Source organism: Octopus sinensis, linkage group LG8 (genome assembly GCF_006345805.1).
Source record: "Octopus sinensis linkage group LG8, ASM634580v1, whole genome shotgun sequence".
NCBI classification, from domain to species: domain Eukaryota; kingdom Metazoa; phylum Mollusca; class Cephalopoda; order Octopoda; family Octopodidae; genus Octopus; species Octopus sinensis.
In genome coordinates this window covers 79,360,641-79,381,300 of record NC_043004.1, presented here as the reverse complement: position 1 = coordinate 79,381,300, position 20,660 = coordinate 79,360,641, and the positions used below count along the sequence as shown (strand labels likewise).

Genomic DNA, 20,660 nt, shown 5'->3' with positions numbered 1-20,660 from the left:
CCAATACCGGTGAACACTGTTCTCACCGCCACCACCAATACTGGTGAACACTGTTCTCACCGCCACCACCAATACCGGTGAACACTGTTCTCACCGCCACCACCAATACCGGTGAACACTGTTCTCACCGCCACCACCAATACCAGTATACCCTGTTCTCACCATCTACACCGGATACGCCCTACTCCCTCCTCCTCCCCCCACTACCCCTTCTCCTCATATGCTTTCACTGTGAAAAGACAAGCTGCTAGCGCCATAGCTCAACTGCCCACCGATCTTTGCTTCCTCCTGACACTGCCTCAATCCGACCATCCCCCTTTTAGTACCCTTCCGCCTCGTAATATCCTACGTTTTTATTTCTTTCGAACCTACACCAATCCTTCCTGCCATCGTTCCTCCTTACCCCAGCCTTCCCCACTGGTTGCTCCCCTATACTACCCGCCTCAACTGGACCCCCCCTCCCCAACTCAACTCTAGAATATCTGTATTTCTTTCCTCTACCTAATTACGTTACTCAGTGACGATAACGAATGTCCACTGCTAACACCACCCTGGATCCCCAAAGTACCCCGGACCTCGTTGCCCCCGTGCCGCTGACACGTTAAAATGCTCGAACCGATCGTGACGATGCCGGACCCTCCGGCCCCTGTGCAGGTGGCACGTAAAAAGCACCCAATCCACTCACGGAGTGGTTGGCGTTAGGAAGGGCATCCAGCCGTAGAAACTCTGCCAGATTCAGACTGGAGCCTGGAGCGGCCCCTGGCTTCCCAGACCCGGTCGAACCGTCCAACCCGTGCTAGCGCGGAAAGCGGACGTTAAACGATGATGATGATGATATATATATTATATATATATATATATATATATATATATATTATATATATATATATATATATATATATATATATAAAACAATGTGGGACGTAGTCAGTCCACCATGGCCCCTACCTGGGACGTAGTCAGTCCACCTGTGCATACCTTCCTTCTTGTGACACTTGTGAAGACCTGTTGAGGCAAGTGAAAATCAAAAATCAAACAAAATCAAAATAGATGAACATCAATGGAATTTGTATCTTTGTGGTACCAGTGCCGGTGGCACACAAGAAAACCATCCGAACGTGGCCGTAGCCAGTACCGCACCGACTGGCCTCCATGCTGTGGGCACGTAACAATCACCATCCGATCGTGGCCGATCGCCAGCCTAATCTGGCTCCTGTGTCGGTGGCACATAAAAAACACCATCCGAGCGTGGTCATCTGCTAGCCTTGTCTGGCACCTGTGTCGGTGGCACATAAAAACACCATCAGAGCGTGGCCGTTCGCCAGCCTCGTCTGGCACCTGTGTCGGTGGCACATAAAAACACCATCCGAGCGTGGCCGTTCGCCAGCCTCGTCTGGCACCTGTGTCGGTGGCACATAAAATCACCCACTACACTCTCGGAGTGGTTGGCGTTAGGAAGGGCATCCAGCTGTAGAAACACTGCCAGATCTGACTGGCCTGGTGCAGCCTTCGGGCTCCCCAGACCCCAGTTGAACCGTCCAACCCATGCTAGCATGGAAAGCGGACGTTAAATGATGATGATGTACATAAATATACATATTGAATGTTACGCATAAACATTTATACATGACTGCTTCTTTACCTTCTCTTTACCAAGTATTTATCAAGGTTATCCTTCTATTTAAACAGTGTGTATGAGTGGGTTTGGTGTAAGCACATCATGTATTTGGTGTTTATGAACTTCGTACCTTTTATCATCTTCACTATTCCCCTAACACTGCTTTTGTGAATGTTTTTATATATATTTTCGAATGTTTTTCATCTAAATAACAAAAGGTTTGTCTTGGAGGACTTTTCTTAGCAGTTCAACTTTCTTTCTGTTTGGCTTTTAACAAATTTCTTTTGTTCTTCTTCTTCCAGTGGAGTCCTTGGAAAATCATGGCAGTGTCATCACTCATTTGTTATCTCAAGTACGTATTGGAATGGACTTGACTAAAGTGGTGCTGCCAACATTCATTCTAGAGAGGCGTTCTCTTCTTGAGATGTATGCTGACTTTTTTGCACATCCAGATCTATTTGTTAAGTAAGTAACTACATCATCATCATCATCATCATCATCATCAATGTTTTAATGTCCACTTCTCCATGCTTGCATGTATCAAATGGAGTTTATTATACTAGATTTTCTATGGCTGGATGGCCTTCCTGTAGCCAACCCTCATCTGTTTCCAAACAAGTTAATATTTCCCCTGTTCCTTCAAACATTGAACAGCACATCAGCTGGCCATGTTTTCAGGGAAGACTGGAAACAAACGACACCACTTGTATGACAGTGATATTCACCTACAACTTTCACATGGTGATAAGGAGGCACGTGCACACACACACACACACACAAGATTGCCTCTTCTAAATCCATTCACAGAGCTTTGGTTAGGCTCTTGTAGAGGACACTTGTCCAAAGTGCCATGCTGTAGGATTGAACCCAGAACCATATGGTCAGAAGCAAACTTCATAACCTCCACAGCAATGTCTGCAGATTACCTGTGCGTGTTAGAGATCCTCTTTGTTTCGAGTCTGTTGACATCATAAATATTTTATGTTTAACGGCTTTTACAACCAGTTTTTTTACATAATGGTTTTATGAGTATGAACTTTTGTGTATTCTTAGAGTAATATTATTAACAGGATATTGTTTCCCATTGCTAATTAATGAGTCATTAAGTAAAGGTGGTTCATTGATTAGTCAGACTAATTAGTCAGAAGCAAGTAGAATAATTTGCTCAGAGTAGCAAAATGTCATGATTTAAACCCCCTCAGCCATAGCCTCTAAAGACTCTCACCATAATTTCTCTTTGTCATCATCATCATCATCAGCAGCAGCAGCAACAGCAGCAGCTTTCCATGCTGGTATGGGTTGTACATGTTGTCACAGTCTAAGCCAGTTATTTACAGTGACTGCCTTCCCAGACATTTTAGAATCATGCCTTGCTTGTATGGTCTATTTTCAGCAAGGTTCAAGGTTTCTGCAGCTGGATGCCTTTTTTTCTAATGCCAACCACTTTACAGAACATACTTGATGTATTTTACTTTGGCACCAACACTACAGAGGTGATCACATTCTCAGCAACACTAAAAGAATCCTTTCACTCCAGTGTTGTCTCCATTTGCTTGATGACCACTTTGCAGGAAAGACATTATAGCTTGTAGTCCCTGATATACAGAAAGACAGATGGTCATAGCTGGAAGGACTTTTGTCATAGTTCTGCTTATAAAATCTAGTTTATATTTCATTCTTCAAATGTTACAATTATCAAGTGATTAAGAATTGACAAATTTGTCATAAATTTAATTGTTTATCTTTTATCTAAATATAACACCTAAAATTATATTTATCACTTACCTAAAACTATATTTATCACTAGCTAAAGTTATTTTTATCATTTGTCTAAAGTTATATTTATCATTTGCCTTTATTTTAGGATTGCTGACATTGACAATCCCAAAGACCGAATGCTACAAGTTGTAAGATGGTACATGTCTGCTTTCCATGCAGGCCGAAAGAGTGAAATAGCTAAGAAACCTTATAATCCAATTCTAGGAGAAATATTCCGGTGTCACTGGAAAATTCCTGGTGTCTCCAGCTGTGTGAGTTAATGTTACGGTGTTTTTACTTGACAAAAAATGTGTTTGGTTTAAAACAAATCTCTCATTTTACTTTTCCTTTGAAAATCCCCTTAGACACATGAAAGGGCTGAAGACAGACACTTTCCTCTTTGGCCAAGCCCTCATCAACTCTTCTTTCAAGTTTCACTTGAAAAGGAAAGTGAGGGTGGAAAGGGAAGTGCTGCCTCCCAGCAATTTTGTTAAAATGTTGGTGAATGTGGCAGGACTGGTCTGAGTGAACGGGCTTACTCTAAGCATGTGCCTGTAGATTGAAGGACGATGATGTGGAGAGGGCACTTACCCTAGTTGTCCAAGCAAAACCATGGTTTTGTGGGGTCTCCGTGAGCAGCCCAAGGAAGTCTCTCTCTTTTGGGGAATTGTTTATCATTAGAATTTATTTTGTTACTGTTTTACTACTTTTTACACACTTCTTTGTGTAACCCGACATTTTATTGCCCTGTACCACCACTAAGTTTCTGTGAACTCTTAGAGGTGCATAAATAAAGTATTAGTGGTGGTGGTGTAAGGTGGTGGCAAGTTGGCAGATTTGTTAGCGTGTCAAATCAAATACGAGCATTATAAGTTCAGATCCCACCAAGGTCAACTTTGCTTTTTGTCCTTTCATGGGTTGATAAGATAAATTGCCTGTCAAATACTGGGGTTGATGTAATCAACTAACCCCTCTCCTCCAAAACTGGTTAAGGATTCTCCTTGTCATTAAAAAGGAAAACAATCGTTATTGATATTTAAACAGTATTCTTCACTGGAATGTATTTAGACTTTGTTGAGAATTGTACAGATGTTATAAAACAAAGCACAGTCTTCATCATATCATTCTCAACACCATCAAAATGCGATCCCTGGAAATACCGTTTCCTAATATTTACTGTGAAAGAGGAAATCCTTAAATTTGGGGAGAGATGGGGATGTTTCAAAAGGGTGATGAACTATAGTTGATCAAATTCAATCATGATTGATTTTTGCCTCTCATCTCAGGTAGATCAATTAAAAATGTAACAAACTAATTTAATCAACTATACATCTTCTCTTCAAACTTTGTACTCTCTTTCACCAGTGTGAGAAACTATTGTACTTTATCAGTATTCTAATTTGTACTCCCTTTCATGAATGTGAAAATGTATTGTACATTGTCAATAATTAATTAGTACTCTTTCATCAATGTGAAAAATTATTGTACTTGGTCAGTAATCTAATTTGTACTCCTTTTCACCACTATCAGAAATTATTGTACCTTCTCAGTTAACTAATCAGAAGATTTCTTTGTACATTACTTTTAAAGAGATTTGTTTTCAAGTTCAACCATAAACTGTTTGCAATAATTGAAAGCAGTAAAAGAATAAAAACATTTCATCTTTCAGAGTACAGCTGAGAGTCCACTTTTCCCTTGGGCAAGAGATGATAATTTAATTTTTATTGCTGAACAAGTCTCACATCACCCACCAAGTAAATACAGCTTTATTTCTCTTTCAAGTACTTTTAATCCTTTCGTTACCAACCCAGCTGAAACCGCCTCTGACTCTGTACTACAAATGTCTTCTTTTCTTAAGTTTTGAATTAAAATCTTCCACTAAACCTTAGTCACAATTTATGTTCCTAACACTAGCTGAATGGTAACTAAGTTATTTTACTAAATTCTTTGTTATATTTAAAGTAATTGAAAGAAACACAGAACATCTCAACAGAAATATGGTAACAAAAGGGTTAACTACCTTTTCTCTTCATTAGGAGTTAGTGGAACTGTTTGTAGCTAGAAAGGCCCCAATGAAGTTAAAAAAATTTTAAAACCATTAGTTTCATCAAGTATGCATTAATGAATTATTCTCTCCCTCTCTCACACACACTCTTTTTGCCTGGTAAAACCAATATCTAGTAATCTAAATATAACATTGACATAGAATTGACATTAAAATCTCACCCAAATCTATTCTGTGGATCACTAAGGACTTTTGGAAAGGCATCGCCTCACAACTTCCATTTCACTTTCTCTCAAAATTGGTCAAGTTAATTATCCATTGTTAGATGTTTTGATGAGGCCTTTTACAGCAGTTTATTAAAAGTTTTGATTGATTTTTCATACAATGATCAATAGAAAAGTCTGTACAATCTACTCTTTTTTTTCTCAGTGATGATCACAATTAGATTTGATGTAAACTTTTTGTTGTTGGTGTTGTACACATCAGCTTACTTAATGCTGATATTTTCTTTTCTGTATATAGTCTCAGAGTATGTTTATCATGTTGTATAGTTTAAACTAATTAATTAGTTGTTTATTTCAACCTAATTGATATTTGGTGATATCTAAAATGGTTATCTGTTAAAAAAATAGGAGGTGGCAAGTAGCTCTGTTCTCTTGAATTTTATGGTAACTTTATCATCTTACGTCCGTTGTTTAATTTTGTAATATTCTTTTGTATTCAACTCATTCATACTCATATGAGTGAAAGTTACTTTAGATTCAAATTTTGCTGTGTCTTGGGTGAGTCATTGCATCAGTAATAACACATGTGCTGGTTCAATTTCACTTCGATGAAAAAAACTTTGACTACAAACAACTGATTGATTGTTTAACCAAGACATTGAACAAATGATTGATTAGTTAGATGATGAGATATTTAACCAATTGACTAACAATAAAGAAGTGGAATTGAACCTGTGCATGTGTTATCATTGGCATAATGATCCACCCCCTACAAGACACAACAAAATATTTTCGAATGTTTATATTTAATTGTATTTATATTTGTTTGAGTTGTATTAAATTTTTTTTTCCTTTTGTCCAGTCTCTGCCTTCTATGCAGAACACTACGATAAAAGAATCAGCTTGGATGGATACATATGGACGAAATCTAAATTTCTTGGTTTGTCCATCGGTGTTCATATGATTGGGCAAGCTGTTCTATCAGTCACAGATTATGAAGAAGAGTACATATTCACATTTCCAAATGGTTATGGAAGGTTAGTAGAGGAGTCTTATTTCATAACTATGATGATATTTGTCTTAAAAATTCATTTCAGACAATTGAGTTTCATTTTCTCTTCATAAAATATGCAGACATTTTAATAACTGGAATGTTAATGTTTATTATTATTGTTGTTGTTGTTATTGAGTGAGAGAGCAGTGCATGCCATCAAAGTGAGACAGGGGTAAAATACATGAAGTCCAGTATATACCCATCATGACTACTCATCTGATAAGGGTACACCAAGTACATGTATCACAACCACATGTGTGCAACATGATAATCTCATATCAAGATAAATAGCACATGACCTTGCAGGTGAGGTCCAGTTAGGATATTCTTCAGGTCGAGTAGCCCATCCTGCTCAAAAGGACCCTGAATAAGGGTTGTTTAAGGATGTTGAACAAAACACCCATGTTTCTAAAGGTGAAGTATCCAAATCCCAAAGAATTTCTCTCAACACTTGGCTAATAATGCTCCCCCACTACTTCTGCTAGTGATCAGAGATGCACATATCGTCAGCCACTAAGGGACATGCTCAACTGGTTATGGTCAAGCAAATCTGTGATATTGAGCAGAATATTTGCTGTAGCCCATCTTTTATACCAAGACAAAACAATGTACATGTTAACACTTCCAATCAGTTAAGATCAGAAGCCATGAGAGCCACTGCCTGGTACTGCATCAGGGCATTTACTATTATTATTATTATTATTATTATGATTATAATTACTACTACTACTACCCTTCCAAAACGTAAGATGTTGGGGTTTTTTTTATTAAAGGTAAGAGGAAATGAAACATTTTGTTTTTGTGCAGCTCACAAGACTAAAAACCTCCTCAGCTTGTGGGGTTACTGTAGAGAGGGAGGTAGCTTTATGCTCTGTTGAAGTGTGAGAGAAGGACCAGAACCAAACAGGTTTTTTGCTGTACAGGAGCTACATGGTTACTGATATTATAGGAGAGAAGATGAGGTGGAGCTGGAATGAGGGATAAAGTAAAGGTGAACTGTCAGGATGAACCATGAAGATATAAGAAAGTAAACGGGGGTAAGAGCATGGGGTGAAATATAATGAAGGACAAGGGTTGAGGATCGGTTGATGATAGATATACATTGGAGGGAAGGCAAGGAAGAACAAGTGATGACTGTAGAGATTGGGTGGAGTTCAGGAGTGGAAATAGTAAATGGTGGATGAGGGTGGAAGGATGGTTGATGATACTTATGAAATGGGAAAGTAAGCAATGACTGTCATCAAAAGACATGAAATCATGATTTATGCAAATTGATGCCAATATGCAAAATAAAATCATTTTGTAGAATAATGGTATTTTAAGTGTAATTCAATTTATTACACAATATTTGTGTATGAGCTGACAGAATCATTAGCACACTGGGCAAAATGCCTAACAGCAGCATTTCGTCTGTCTTTATGTTCTTTGTTCATTCTTTCAAGGCCTATAAAATAAGTACCAGTAGAGGGTCATAGCCCAATTGATTAGGGAGAGAGTCAGCTTGGATGAGATGCAGTTTGGTTTCGTGCCAGGGAAAAGCACCGCTGATGCCATATTTCTGGTAAGACAGCTGCAGGAGAAATACCTAGCCAAAGATAAGCCCCTGTACCTAATGAGACCATAACCTGTGGCCTATGTCAAGAGCGTAACCAGCCCGCTTATGCATACCTTTTCCTTCTTTGGTCACTAAACTCTGCTTGCGAAGACCTGTTGAGGCAAGTGAAATCAAAATCAAATTCAATGACTGGCATCTGTGCTAGCTGGGTGCAAAGAGCACCATACAAGTGTGATCGTTTGACAGAGCGGGTAACCAGCTTCCGTGCCAGCGGCACATAAAAGGGCACCATTTGAGTGTGATCATTACCAGCGTCGCTTTACTGGCACTTGTGCCCGTGCTAGTAGGGTGCCAAGAGCACCATTCAAGCGTGATCGTTGCCAGAGCAGCCAACTGGCTTCTGTACCGGTGGCACATAAAAGGGCACCATTTGAGCATGATCGTTACCAACGTCGCCTTACTGGCACCTGTGCTGGTGGCATGTGTAAAAAGATTCGAGCGAGGTCATTGCCAGTACCGCCTGACTGGCCCCCGTGCCGTGGCACATAAAAGGGCACCATTCAAGCGTGATCGTTACCAACCTCGCCTGACTGACACCTGTGCCAGTTGCATGTGTAAAAAATATTCGAGCGACGTCATTGCCAGTACCACCTGAGTGACACGTAAAAAGCACCCACTACACTCTCTGAGTGGTTGGCGTTAGGAAGGGCATCCATCTCTAGAAACTCTGCCAGATCAAGATTGGAGCCTAGTGCAGCCATCTGGTTCGCCAGCCCTCAGTCAAAATCATCCAACCCATACTAGCATGGAAAGTGGACATTAAACAATGGTGATGATGATGTGTACTGGGGTTGATGTAATCAACTTACCCCCTCCTCAGAAATTGCTAGCCTTGTACCAAAATTTGAAATCAGTGTGTGTGTGGACATGCGTATGTTATCTATAGCTGTTGAACTAATCTATATATGTCTTTGAATAACTTTTCTTATTTTCTTACAGGTCCATTTTAACAGTTCCTTGGGTTGAGCTTGGTGGTAAAGTCTCTTTGACTTGTCCAAAGAGTGGCTATAGTGCAAATATTGAATTTCATACGAAGGTTGGTGTACAGGAATCTTTTAAAGAATTACTTAAACTTTCATTTGTATATGACCCTTAACAGCTTAAAATAATAGCTCTCTATCATACAAAGTAGCATGTTTTATTTCCAATTTTCCATAAAAACATGTCAGACGATGGGGAAATATTAGCTTGTTTGGAAACAGGTGAAGATTGGCAACAGGAAGGGCATCCAGCTTTAGAAAATCTTCCTTGATAAATCCCATCTCCACCATGCAAGCATTGAAAAGGAAAAAAATATGGTATTTTGTAACTTAAAAGGCATAAGAGCGACAGAAATAGTTTTGCCAAACTGAATGGTAGTGTTGAGTTATGTCCCTTCATCTTCTGAGTTAAAACACCCCTGAAGTTGACAATCTGTTTATCAACACCATGAATTAACTACCTGCAATGTACTGGGGAGAAACACTGCCAGATCTGACTGGGCCTGACGAAGCCTTCCAGCTTCATGGGTTGAACCGTCCAACCCATGCTAGCATGGAAAGCGGACGCTAAATGATGATGATGATGATGATGATAGACATTCTATTCATCATCATTATTGTGTTAACATTCACTTTTCCATCCTTGAATAAGACAAAACTTGTTGAGGTAGATTTTGTATGGCAGGATGTTCTTCCTGTTGCCAAGCAAGGCAGTAACTCCGAATGACCAGACATATTGTTAACGAAGAATGGAAATGCGCAAAAGCATCTGAATAAGGGTGACACTTGTTTACAGCCATCATCTGATGCCAAGACAGAGGCACACACACAACAGGATTCCTTCAGGTTCCACCTGTCAAATCCATTCACAAGATTTTGGTTGACCCAGGGCTTATAGTAGAAGACAGTTGCCTGAGGTGCCATGCAGTGGGACTGAACCCAAACCCATGTGGTTGGGAAGTGGACTAAGCCACACCTGCACCTACCGTTGTTGTTCTGAATTTCATAAATCAGTATGTCTATCTCACTATAACTTTTACATCATTACCTCCTCCAATGTCCCCTCCCCTCTTAAAAGTTTTTGTCTTGCAAGTACTTGGTGACCTTGTCAGTGCAGGTGCCCTCACTGTAAAGTGGTTGGTGTTAGGAAGGGCATCCAGCTGTAGAAACCTTGCCAAAAATTACCTCACCTGTGCTTGTGCCACGTAAAAAGCACTACTCACCTAATCTTGCCAAAACCATCCCAGAAGCCCAGTGCAGGCTTCAGCTTGGCCAGCTCTTCTGGTACCATCCTACCCTTACTAACATGGAACACAGGTTTTTTAAAGTGCTGGGACAAATTATGTGCATACCTTGTTGGGTGTCATTGCAAAAAGAATTGTTAATTTTCCAAATTTATAAGTATGTAATTTACATCAAATTGCTATTTTATTCTTAAAGTTCAACTGTTTTTATGGATGTTTTTCTTTTATAGATTTTTAAAGAAGGTTATTAATATATGGTTCCCTTAATGGTCACAGCTATTACAAGGGAGATAATCATTTCATCAAAATATGAAGCTAGATAAGAAATTTAAATTTGAAATTATGGAATTATATGAATGAAAGATGCATAGAATTCACATGTTTAAATTTTATTTGTTTACTTAATACAAAGTTATTAAGATTTATTAAAATTTTGAGTTCTTGGCAATCATGTACAGTACCATTGCATCCTTTTTAGAAATCATCAATATGATTTACAAGGGAGGTAAACATTTCAGCAGGCAGCGAGTTCCTCCACTCTTAGTCTAACATAATTAGAATTATTGTTGTACTTCCTTAAATCTGTTTTGGTTTTATATATGTATTTTTAATTATTCCACACAGCCTTTTTATGGTGGTAAGAAACATAGGATCACAGCTGAAATTCTGGCAGCTAATGAGAAAAAACCCTTTTGTAGTATTGAAGGTGAATGGAATGGTGTAATGTATGCTAAACATTCATCAGGAGTAAGTAGATGCCTCACCGTTTCATTTTTTATTCTTGCTTAAAGCTTTTCACTTATTTTAAAATTTAGCATCAAGTCTTCATTATTGAATATATTTTCTTTGTCCATATTTCAACCAAATTCTTAATACAAATAAGAATTTTCCAGGCTTGTTCTTATTTTAGCTTTCTATTGAATTTTGTTGGTTGTCATATAAATTTGTATCATTATTGTTGTCGTCCTCATTCAACATCTATTTCCCATGCTAGCATGGGTTGGATGGTTTGATAGAAGCTGGCAAGCCAGAAGGCTACACCAGGCTCCAGGTGTCTGTTTTGGCATGGTTTCTATGGCTGGATGCCCTTAACACCAAGACTTTATGGAGTGTACTGAGTGCTTTTCATGTGGTACCAGCACAAGTGCTTTTGGAAATGATAGGCAAGTAATGTTGACATAAATCAGATATGAAGTGAAACTAAAAATTATGTATATGGGTGTTAGAAAAGGTACCCAACCATAGAAACCATGCCAAAACAGACAAGAGAGCCTGCACTGGCCAGCTCCTGTCAAACGGCCCAACCCAGCTTGGAAAACAGACGTTAAGTGATGATGATTATGGTATGTGTGTGTGTGTGATGAAATTACTTTACTCACAGAGTCGTTCATCAGAGGAACATCAATTTCTGTCTTGTGTCAGTCTCAACATATGTCACATTTTATTTTTTTTTATGTCTAATACCCATATCTACTCCTCTTGAAACATATCCTACTTCTTTGAAACATATATTCTGATTGTACTTGAAGTTGAAGGAAGAAGAGATGTGGTGAGTTGTCTATCAGAACTGGTTTAAATTTTATATATGCACGCAGCCATTGTGAGAAATGGAATGGTAAGGAAGGTTGCAGATAAGTTATAGTTGAGGTAGTGCAGTGTAAGATTCGTATCCATATGTGGAATCTTAGATATTCTGTTTCTGGTGAGACTGAAAATATTAGTTTCTCTAGTAAATAGAATGCCAACATATTCGAAATAGTTGCTGCTGAATTTGTTTTGTTTTATTTTTGTTTCTATTCTTCATAAATTTCAGATGAATGATGTATTTGTTGACACCAAACGAATGCCAATAATAAAGAAACAAGTACAAGAACTTGACAAACAAGATGATATGGAATCTCGAAAGTAAGAAATTATATTTCAAATTTCTTTCTTTTATAAATTTCAGTGACATTTTGTTGTTACATGGCATTGTTTTATATTCTTCTAGTACTTCTAGTACTAAGTTTGTATTGAAGAACCTGTGGCTCTCCAATACAAGCTCATTGTTTTAAAATGGTTTTTAATTATATTAAAATTAATGACTAAGGTTTTTGTAATTACTAAGGAAGACAAAATTAGTGTATCTCTCTGAAAATTCTTTTAACTTCTTCAAACTTAACGAGATCAAATTCTAATGATTACAATTTTAAAATTTCCATCTGGCTTTAACCCTTTCTTTACTGTCTTTATTTTGAGATGCTCTGTGTTTCTTTCAATTAATCTTAAATATAACAAAGAATTTTGTAAAATAACTTAGTTATCATTCAGCTAGTGTTAGGATCATAAATTGTGACTAAGGTTTGGTGGATGATTTTAATTCAAAACTTATGGAAACAAGACATTTGTACTCAGAGCCAGAACTGGTAATGAAAGGATTAATTAACTAATTTCATGCCTTGTGCCTAGAGTAGAAAGGAATAAAGGTGGTCCTCTCTACATGAGGTGCAAGGCCTGAAATCTTGGGTGGGAAGGGGCTAATCAATTACAGTGGCATCCCCACTGCTTGACTCTTACTTATTTTGTCAGTTCTGAAAAGGATGAAAGGCCAATTTGAACTCAGAACATAAAGCCAGAGAAATGTCACTAAGCACTTTGTCTAGCGCAGTAACAATTCTGACAGCTCAATGCCTTCATCAACATAATAATAACTCTGCTTATTATCATCATTTTATATTTTGTTTCTCCATGCTGGCATGGGTTGGATAGATCTGTCTCAATACAGTACATTGCTACAGAGGCCCTGTTGCTGGATGCCTGTATTCCTGGAGATTACATCAGGGTAGGAGAGTGTGCACCCTCTGATATCACAAGTAGATGGTTTCTAGAGGAGAAGAGTAGAAATTGCCTCGTTTTTCAGCTCTACAACAATGTCCAGCAAACTGGACTCTCCTACCTTTCACAAGAGATGATACATGTGGTAATTTCCCATATATTTGTACTTTGGTTGGATGAAGCTTCCACGAGAGATTTCACTTCTAACTTTCACCCTTCATTCTCAGATAAATATAGCCGTTCAGCATTTTGACCAGCCATATCAGCTCCAAACATTCTACCTCTTTTATATTCAAACACGCCAGATTCAGCCTCTCACACCTATCTACAATGTCATTCTAAGATTCAGCAATCATATCACTGATATATTAAAGCTACAAAATAATGTGTGATTACTTCAAAAGAATATTTGAGGGAATATTCTAAATGCTAACAAATTAATTAACTATTATTGTAAGGTCAACATTCTGTTGTATTTTTAATTTAACTTTATTAATTAATATAACTTTTTTTCTTTTTCTTAATTGATCTTCAGTCTATGGAGAGATGTTACTTATAACTTGAAGATCAAAAATATTAACAGTGCAACTGAAGCGAAGCATCATCTGGAACAACGGCAGCGAGATGAAGCCAAAGAACGGAAAGAAAAGGGATTAGTTTGGGAAACTAAAGTAAGCACATCTGAGCTTTTAGTAATAATGCATTCTTCTCATTTTATTCTCTCAGATGTTTAATTATTTTTATTTCTTTATCATTTTGAGTTTTTTTCTTTTTTTTTTTTGATAAACACTTTTTTAGCTAGAATTCAACAACAACAGAAATTATCATTCCACTATTGTTTGAGGTTTTTACTTTCCCAATTAAGAAACTTGTCTAAGAGTCTTTTCAGCATCTTCCTGGCAAATGGATCATTTGTTTTGATCACAGGTTTATTGATCTATACATCACCATTAGTTTAATGTATATTTGCCTCAGCTCTGCTCTGACCCCTTTTTCTAACTTGAAGGACATTTGGCTGTTACTTCTAGCAAGTCAAGCTATTTCATGTACATCCTATCATTTGCTCTGTGTTTCATATTAACACAAGTTGAACTGGGTATATTGTTAGCTATAAATTGACCTGTTGTTAAACAAAACAATTTTTAATACCATTCGGCATGTGCTTGAGTGTTGTGCCTCCAACAAGTAAGACTGTTGAAGATGGACATCATTGAAATCTTAACATAATGAAACAGACTTGTGTGTTTCACTTTAAACCACCTGAACTATGGAAGACAATCAAAAATTTAATCAAAATAGCTATCTGAATATAATAGTTAATGTATACATACTGTGAGAAGGTATGTTGCTGTAGAATTGTCTGAGATAAAATATCTTATGTTAAAAACGCTGTGTGTGTGTATATATATATATATATACGCACACACATATCAGTGAGGTGAACATTATCATAACAGTGATTTATGATTAATGATAGATGCATTCTGTTTCGCTAAAGCTTGTTAATGCTGTGCATCTGACAGTCACCTGCTTAAATGAAATTTGTCTCAATATATAGCAAATGGTCAATAATATAATACATTCACTGATATTGCAGAAAGCTTGCTGGGCTGAAAAAAAACTCAGTATTTGCAGTTGAAACAACTTTAAATTACTATCATCTTCTGTGTCTCATACTGAATGTATAAACACCATTAGAAGGCAAGATGCTGTGGAATTATCTAGAACAGTCTGAGATAAAATCTCTTTGACCTGTGTTAAAAACACAGTATATATTGAAGTGAGGCAAATATTGTCACAGCAGTGACTTACAGAAACAAGAAATGGATTTCACTTTTGTTGAGGCTTGATAATGCCATGCATGTGTTCATCATCATCATCGTCATCATTTAATGTCCGTTTTCCATGCTGGTACAGATTGGAGGGTTTGACAGGAGCTGTCAAACTGGAGAGCTGCACTGGGTTCCTGGTGCTTGATTTGACATGGTTTCTATATCTAGGTGCCCTTCCTAAAACCAACCACTTTACAGAGTGAACCTTGGTGGTTACAGGAAAAACTCAGTGTACACAATTGAATGATTATCAAAGTAAATTCTACTTAAAGAATTTTTTTATCATAAAATAAAAACAACATAAAACATTTGATAAACACTTGTTTGGGGTCTTTTCGGTTTGAACGGCATAATTTCTAGGTAACTAAAAAATTTTAAACTTTGTATACTGGTAGAACATGTTTATAAAACATCTTTTTCTCTTGGCTTTATTGAGAAAATTCTATGGTTTGTAAAATATTTGTTGTTTTTTCTTCAATTTCTGCAATTTCAACCAATCACTGACGTTTATTGAGGTAAAAAAAACATTCTGTGCCATATGAATATGTCTCTCGTGTAAGAAACCGATTGGGTTTATTTACATTTGTGAAGAAAAAAAGATACCCTTCTCCCACCCCTAACCCTAAAACAGATTGAAATGCAATAGATCGATACTAGGGTCATAATTATGGGTGACAATTTCATATGACACCGCTAGAAAAAACTGCCGTTCAAACCGAAAAGATCCCTTGTTTGTGTTTATACTCTACATGTATATTGATGTTTCTTTGATGATATTCATAATCCATAGAAATCTTTTTTTCCATTTTCAGTACTTCCATGAAGTAGGAGAACATTGGGTCTACGACAATCCGTTATTGAAGAGAGTTCCACCCAAGTCATCAGCTGGCAACACCAATCCTGCCTTACAGCAACAAAGCACATGAGCTAGCACTTAGCTCAGTGATAATGTGACCTCGACAGTTAAAGTTCTACACCTGACCAGCAGATGTCTCTACCTGCAGCTGTTCAATTTTGAAACTATTCTGCCCCCGCCCCCTCCCACTACAGCTGCTGCTGCTGCTCTCTGTCAACAGCTGTTCCCTGTACATTTAACAATCAAACAAACTTTACCCTGGGTTTTTTTTTTTCCTTTTTTGGCAAGGCTTTAGGGCAGGGTTAAATGAAGACGTGGAATAGCTTTAATATGGCCAGAGAGAGAGGAGAGAGAGAGAGATTGATTGATTGATTGATTGATTGAGGGAGAGATTGAGACAAAAGGAGAGGGAAAGAGATATGCAATATATAATCTACTTTGGCCTGTTAAGTCTAAAATCACAGGAACCTTAAAACAGTTTACCTTAAGGGTGTCAACACTAACATAATCACTAAAGGAACAAAATAAATTTTCAAAAATAGATGAAAATAAAAGAAAAAATTTCACAAGAAAAAAAAAATTGAGATTTACAACACTTTTTTTTTTCTCTCTCTTTTATCATGATTTTCTTTCTCTCTGAAATCAAACAATTCTTTCTTGTAATTCTGCCATTTCTGTATTTTAAACTCTTGCCTCTTCCATATACTTTTTTTTTTCTTTCTCATAGAGAACTAGATCCATAGTCTCTGGATTGTGATATGAAAAAGTGATGTTTCCTGCAAAATCAAATTTTTATGGATTTGAACATGTACATTTGTGTGTATGTCAATACACATATGAATGTGTGTGTGTGTATTTGTGTTTATATGCGTGTTAGTGGGGGGGGTGTATCTGTGTTTATATGTGTGTTTGTAGGTGTCTGTGCACGTGTGCAAGAGTGCATGCATTTGCAGATTTACCATAAAATTGGACAGATTTTATCAGATCAGAAACTTTTTATTTATTATTCTTATAAGCTTCACTATATTCCAGTATTCTGTATTCTACCATAAATCTGAAAATAGTAGGAATTTACCCATGTGTCTATTATTTCTGTTAATTTATAGACAAAAACCAACTTTTCTGACCTTACTTGATATACATTTTCCCTGTCCATTGTTGTTGATGTTGTTGTTGTTGTTGATGCTGAGTATTTCTTACAAAGTTATAAAGTTTGAGATTTAAGTGATGGAAAATGGCAGATGTGACATTCATGCCTTTCCACTAGATATTAGTGAATAAGTGGAGTGAAAGTTAAAAGCTTTCAAAGCAGGAATAGAAATTGAGTCACATGCCTAGATTTTTAGGAACTCACTCCAACAGGGATTGTTATTATTATTGTTATTATTATCATTAAGTCAGCGAGCTGGCAGAATTATTAGCATGCTGGATGAAATTCTTAACAGTATTTTGCCCATCGCTATGTTCTGAGTTCAAATTCTGCTGAGGTCGACTTTGCCTTTCTTCCTTTTGGGGCCAATAAAATAAGTACCAGTTGAACACTGGGGTCAATGTAATTGACTCACCCCCTCCCCTCAAAATTGCTGCCCTTGTGGCAAAATTTGAAACCATTATTATTATTATCATTATTATTTAAGGCGGCTAGCTGGCAGAATCGTTAGTATGCTGGATGAAATGCTTAGTGGTATTACACCCGTCTCTATGTTCTGAGTTCAAATTCTGCCAAGGTCAACTTTGCCTTTCATCCTTTTGGGGTCAATAAAATAAGTACCAGTTGCATACTGGGTCATTGTAATTGACTTGTACCCCCCTCCCACCATAAAATTTCAGGCTGTGTGCCTTTATTAGAAGGGATTATTATTTCAGGTGGTGAGCTGACAGAATTGTTAACAACCCCAGACAAAATGCTTAGCGCCATTTCATTTGCCTTCATGTTCTGAGTTCAGATTCCACCAAGGTCAACTTTGCCTTTTGTTCTTTCGAGATTGATGAAATAAGTACCAGATGAAATCAAATAGCTCCCTCCTTCCAAATTTGAGGCCTTGTGCCTCTAATAGAAAGGATTTGTTATTATTATTATTATTATTATTATTATTATTATTATGGCCAGACATTTCTTTTGGTTTTACATTCAGAGTTCAGATTTCACCGAGTTCAGTTTTGCCTTTCATCATTTTGGGGTCTTTAAATCAAGTGCCATTTGGGCACTGGGGTTGATGTAATTGACTTGCCCCCTCCCCCAAAATTTCAGGTCTTGAAGGGATAATAATAATAATTATTATTATTATTTTTATTGTTGAAGAATCCTTAGCTTTGCTGAGCTAAATGGCATTTCATCTGTCTTTAGGTTCTTAGTTGAAATTCTGCCAAAGTCAACTTTGCCTTTCACCCTGTCGGGGTTGATAAATTAAGTACCAGTGAAACACTGGGGTTGATATAACCAACTAGTCCCTTTCCCTCAAATTTCAGGCCTTGTGCCTATACTAGAAAGGATAATTATCATTATTATTATTATTATTATTATTATTATTATTATTATTATTAATCATATTGAAAATCAATAAATCAGAAATAACAATCATTGATTGGATGAAGTTATAGTATTTGAAATTATTGGATATGTATTCCTACTTCAGACACATTGTTTTTTATGCTCCAGGGTCAGATAAATAATTAAACTTGCCTGTGTCTTCATCATGCTTCATTGTGATACAGCTTTTTCTTGGGGGTGGGTGCGGAGCGTGGTTTATTACATTAAAAAAAAAAAATTCATGAACAAATTGACTGATGATGATTTATGGTTAATCTGATATTTGTTCATAGTATTTTCTACCTTTTTTTTATGTTGTTTAGAATTTTAAATTATTAAAATCCTTGAAAGATTCATCTTGTTGTTTTTGGCTGGTAGACAAATAATCTGTCTCATAGTTTATGGTTTAATCTACCACTTGTTCATTTAATTCCTTTAGTAGGGATCAATCTGTAAACAGTGGGCCTACTCTCTGTTTTTGCTCTTAGGATAATTCTTTCCATTAGTCTTGGAAGTTCCTGGAAATGGTTACATCTGTTGCTTTTGATTTTTACATTAAGACATTTAAAAAAAAAGAGAGAAATTATGTAAAATTTTAACTAGATTAAATATTCGTATTTTCTCTTAAAATGTGAAATATTTTTAGTTCATAAAAGTTCCACATTTTAACACACACACTTTTATAACATATTTAAGCTACTCTTGTGACCTGTTACTCTGGAGTTTCCATGGTGTACATCCACTGGGTCCATTCTGATTTGCCCAAAGAAACTACTGCAAATCTTGGAAACTACAATGTAACAGTACACTGGACCAGTTTAAATAAACTAATACACTCTACATTTGTATTGAGTACTTCTTCCCCAGATCATTACCCAACAACTAATATATTCTCACAGACTCGATATTGTAGATCCGTTACAGCCTATCTTACCAATCAGTTTAGCACCAGATATTAGGTATTCAGATGATTATCTAATAACTTGGCTCATCAAAGATGGCAAGTATGGAAAAAATGGTGACTGCTCTATCTTTATATATATATATATAATATCAGCGTTATTCATTGGCGTTGTTTTCCTTTAATTTACAGTCTATGATTAAACCTATGTTGGCAATTTCTTTCACGATGATATATTTTCCTGGTCTTCATTTCTTTACTTCAGAGAAACAGTAAAACCTCTAAAATTAAAAACTAAACCATGCACTATAAAGAAAAATATTTTACTTCAGTTTCTACTTAAACATTATTAGCATCATGGTTTTTTTTTTATTTATTAATAATCACCAAACATTAAGTTCATTGCTTATCTTTACATTTTAGTTAGTTAACCCTTTCGTTACCAACCTGGCCGAAACCAGCTCTGAGTACAAATGTCTTGTTTTCATAAGTTTTGAATTAAAATCTTCCACCAAACCTTAGTCACAATTTATGTTCCTAACACTAGCTGAATGATAACTAAGTTATTTTACTAAATTCTTTGTTATATTTAAAATTAATTGAAAGAAACACAGAGCATCTCAACAGGAATACGGTAACGAAAGGGTTAAAGAATTTTTTTTAAATATTAAAGATATCAGCAACAGTGTTTTATGCCTTCCATTGAAATATTTCTGTTTTCCATTTATCTTCAGCACTGTGTCTTATTTGGAATAATAATTTAGGAATTAAGAACCATGGATCTGCTTGTGTAGCATTGGTAATTTTAAGAGAACTCGAGAGATTGAGATGCTTCACTCCTCTTGATTATTTCCCTTTTTGGTTCTTTCTTTTTTTTTTCCTTCATACTTTAGCGGTTTGCTTCCCAACCACATGGTCTTGAGTTCAGTTCCACTGTGTGGTCATATGACAGACAAGTGTCTTCTACCGTAGCCTGAAGCTGACCAAAGCTTTGTAAGTCTACCTAGTAGATGGCACCTGAAAGAAATCCATTGTATGTGTTTACACATTCATATATATATATATATATATATATATATATATATATTGTTGGAATTTACAAAAAAACGAAACAAAAGATGAAGACAGGTGTGTAAACAACAAACAGGTATAATAGTTTAATGCTTGGGAAGTGAGAAAGTCTTTTACATTTTGAGCCTATGCTCTTCAACAGAAAGGAACACAGAAAT

At 36.6% G+C, this 20,660-nt stretch overlaps 1 protein-coding gene across 3 annotated transcripts in view; it reads left to right on the top strand.

Moving 5' to 3' along the window:
• Positions 1-17,074, top strand: part of LOC115214930 (oxysterol-binding protein-related protein 9) — a 138,136-nt gene extending 121,062 nt beyond the window's left edge. For all 3 annotated transcript variants that reach the window (XM_029784009.2, XM_029784010.2, XM_036505513.1), the window contains 9 exons: positions 1,921-2,083; positions 3,483-3,648; positions 5,046-5,130; positions 6,468-6,642; positions 9,214-9,310; positions 11,123-11,245; positions 12,312-12,403; positions 13,848-13,983; positions 15,957-17,074. In XM_029784009.2, coding sequence (XP_029639869.1) covers positions 1,921-2,083; positions 3,483-3,648; positions 5,046-5,130; positions 6,468-6,642; positions 9,214-9,310; positions 11,123-11,245; positions 12,312-12,403; positions 13,848-13,983; positions 15,957-16,070 — 1,151 coding nt within the window. In that variant the 3' untranslated portion in view covers positions 16,071-17,074. The remainder of the gene's footprint in view (positions 1-1,920; positions 2,084-3,482; positions 3,649-5,045; positions 5,131-6,467; positions 6,643-9,213; positions 9,311-11,122; positions 11,246-12,311; positions 12,404-13,847; positions 13,984-15,956) is intronic.
• The last annotated feature ends 3,586 nt before the right edge of the window (positions 17,075-20,660 follow it).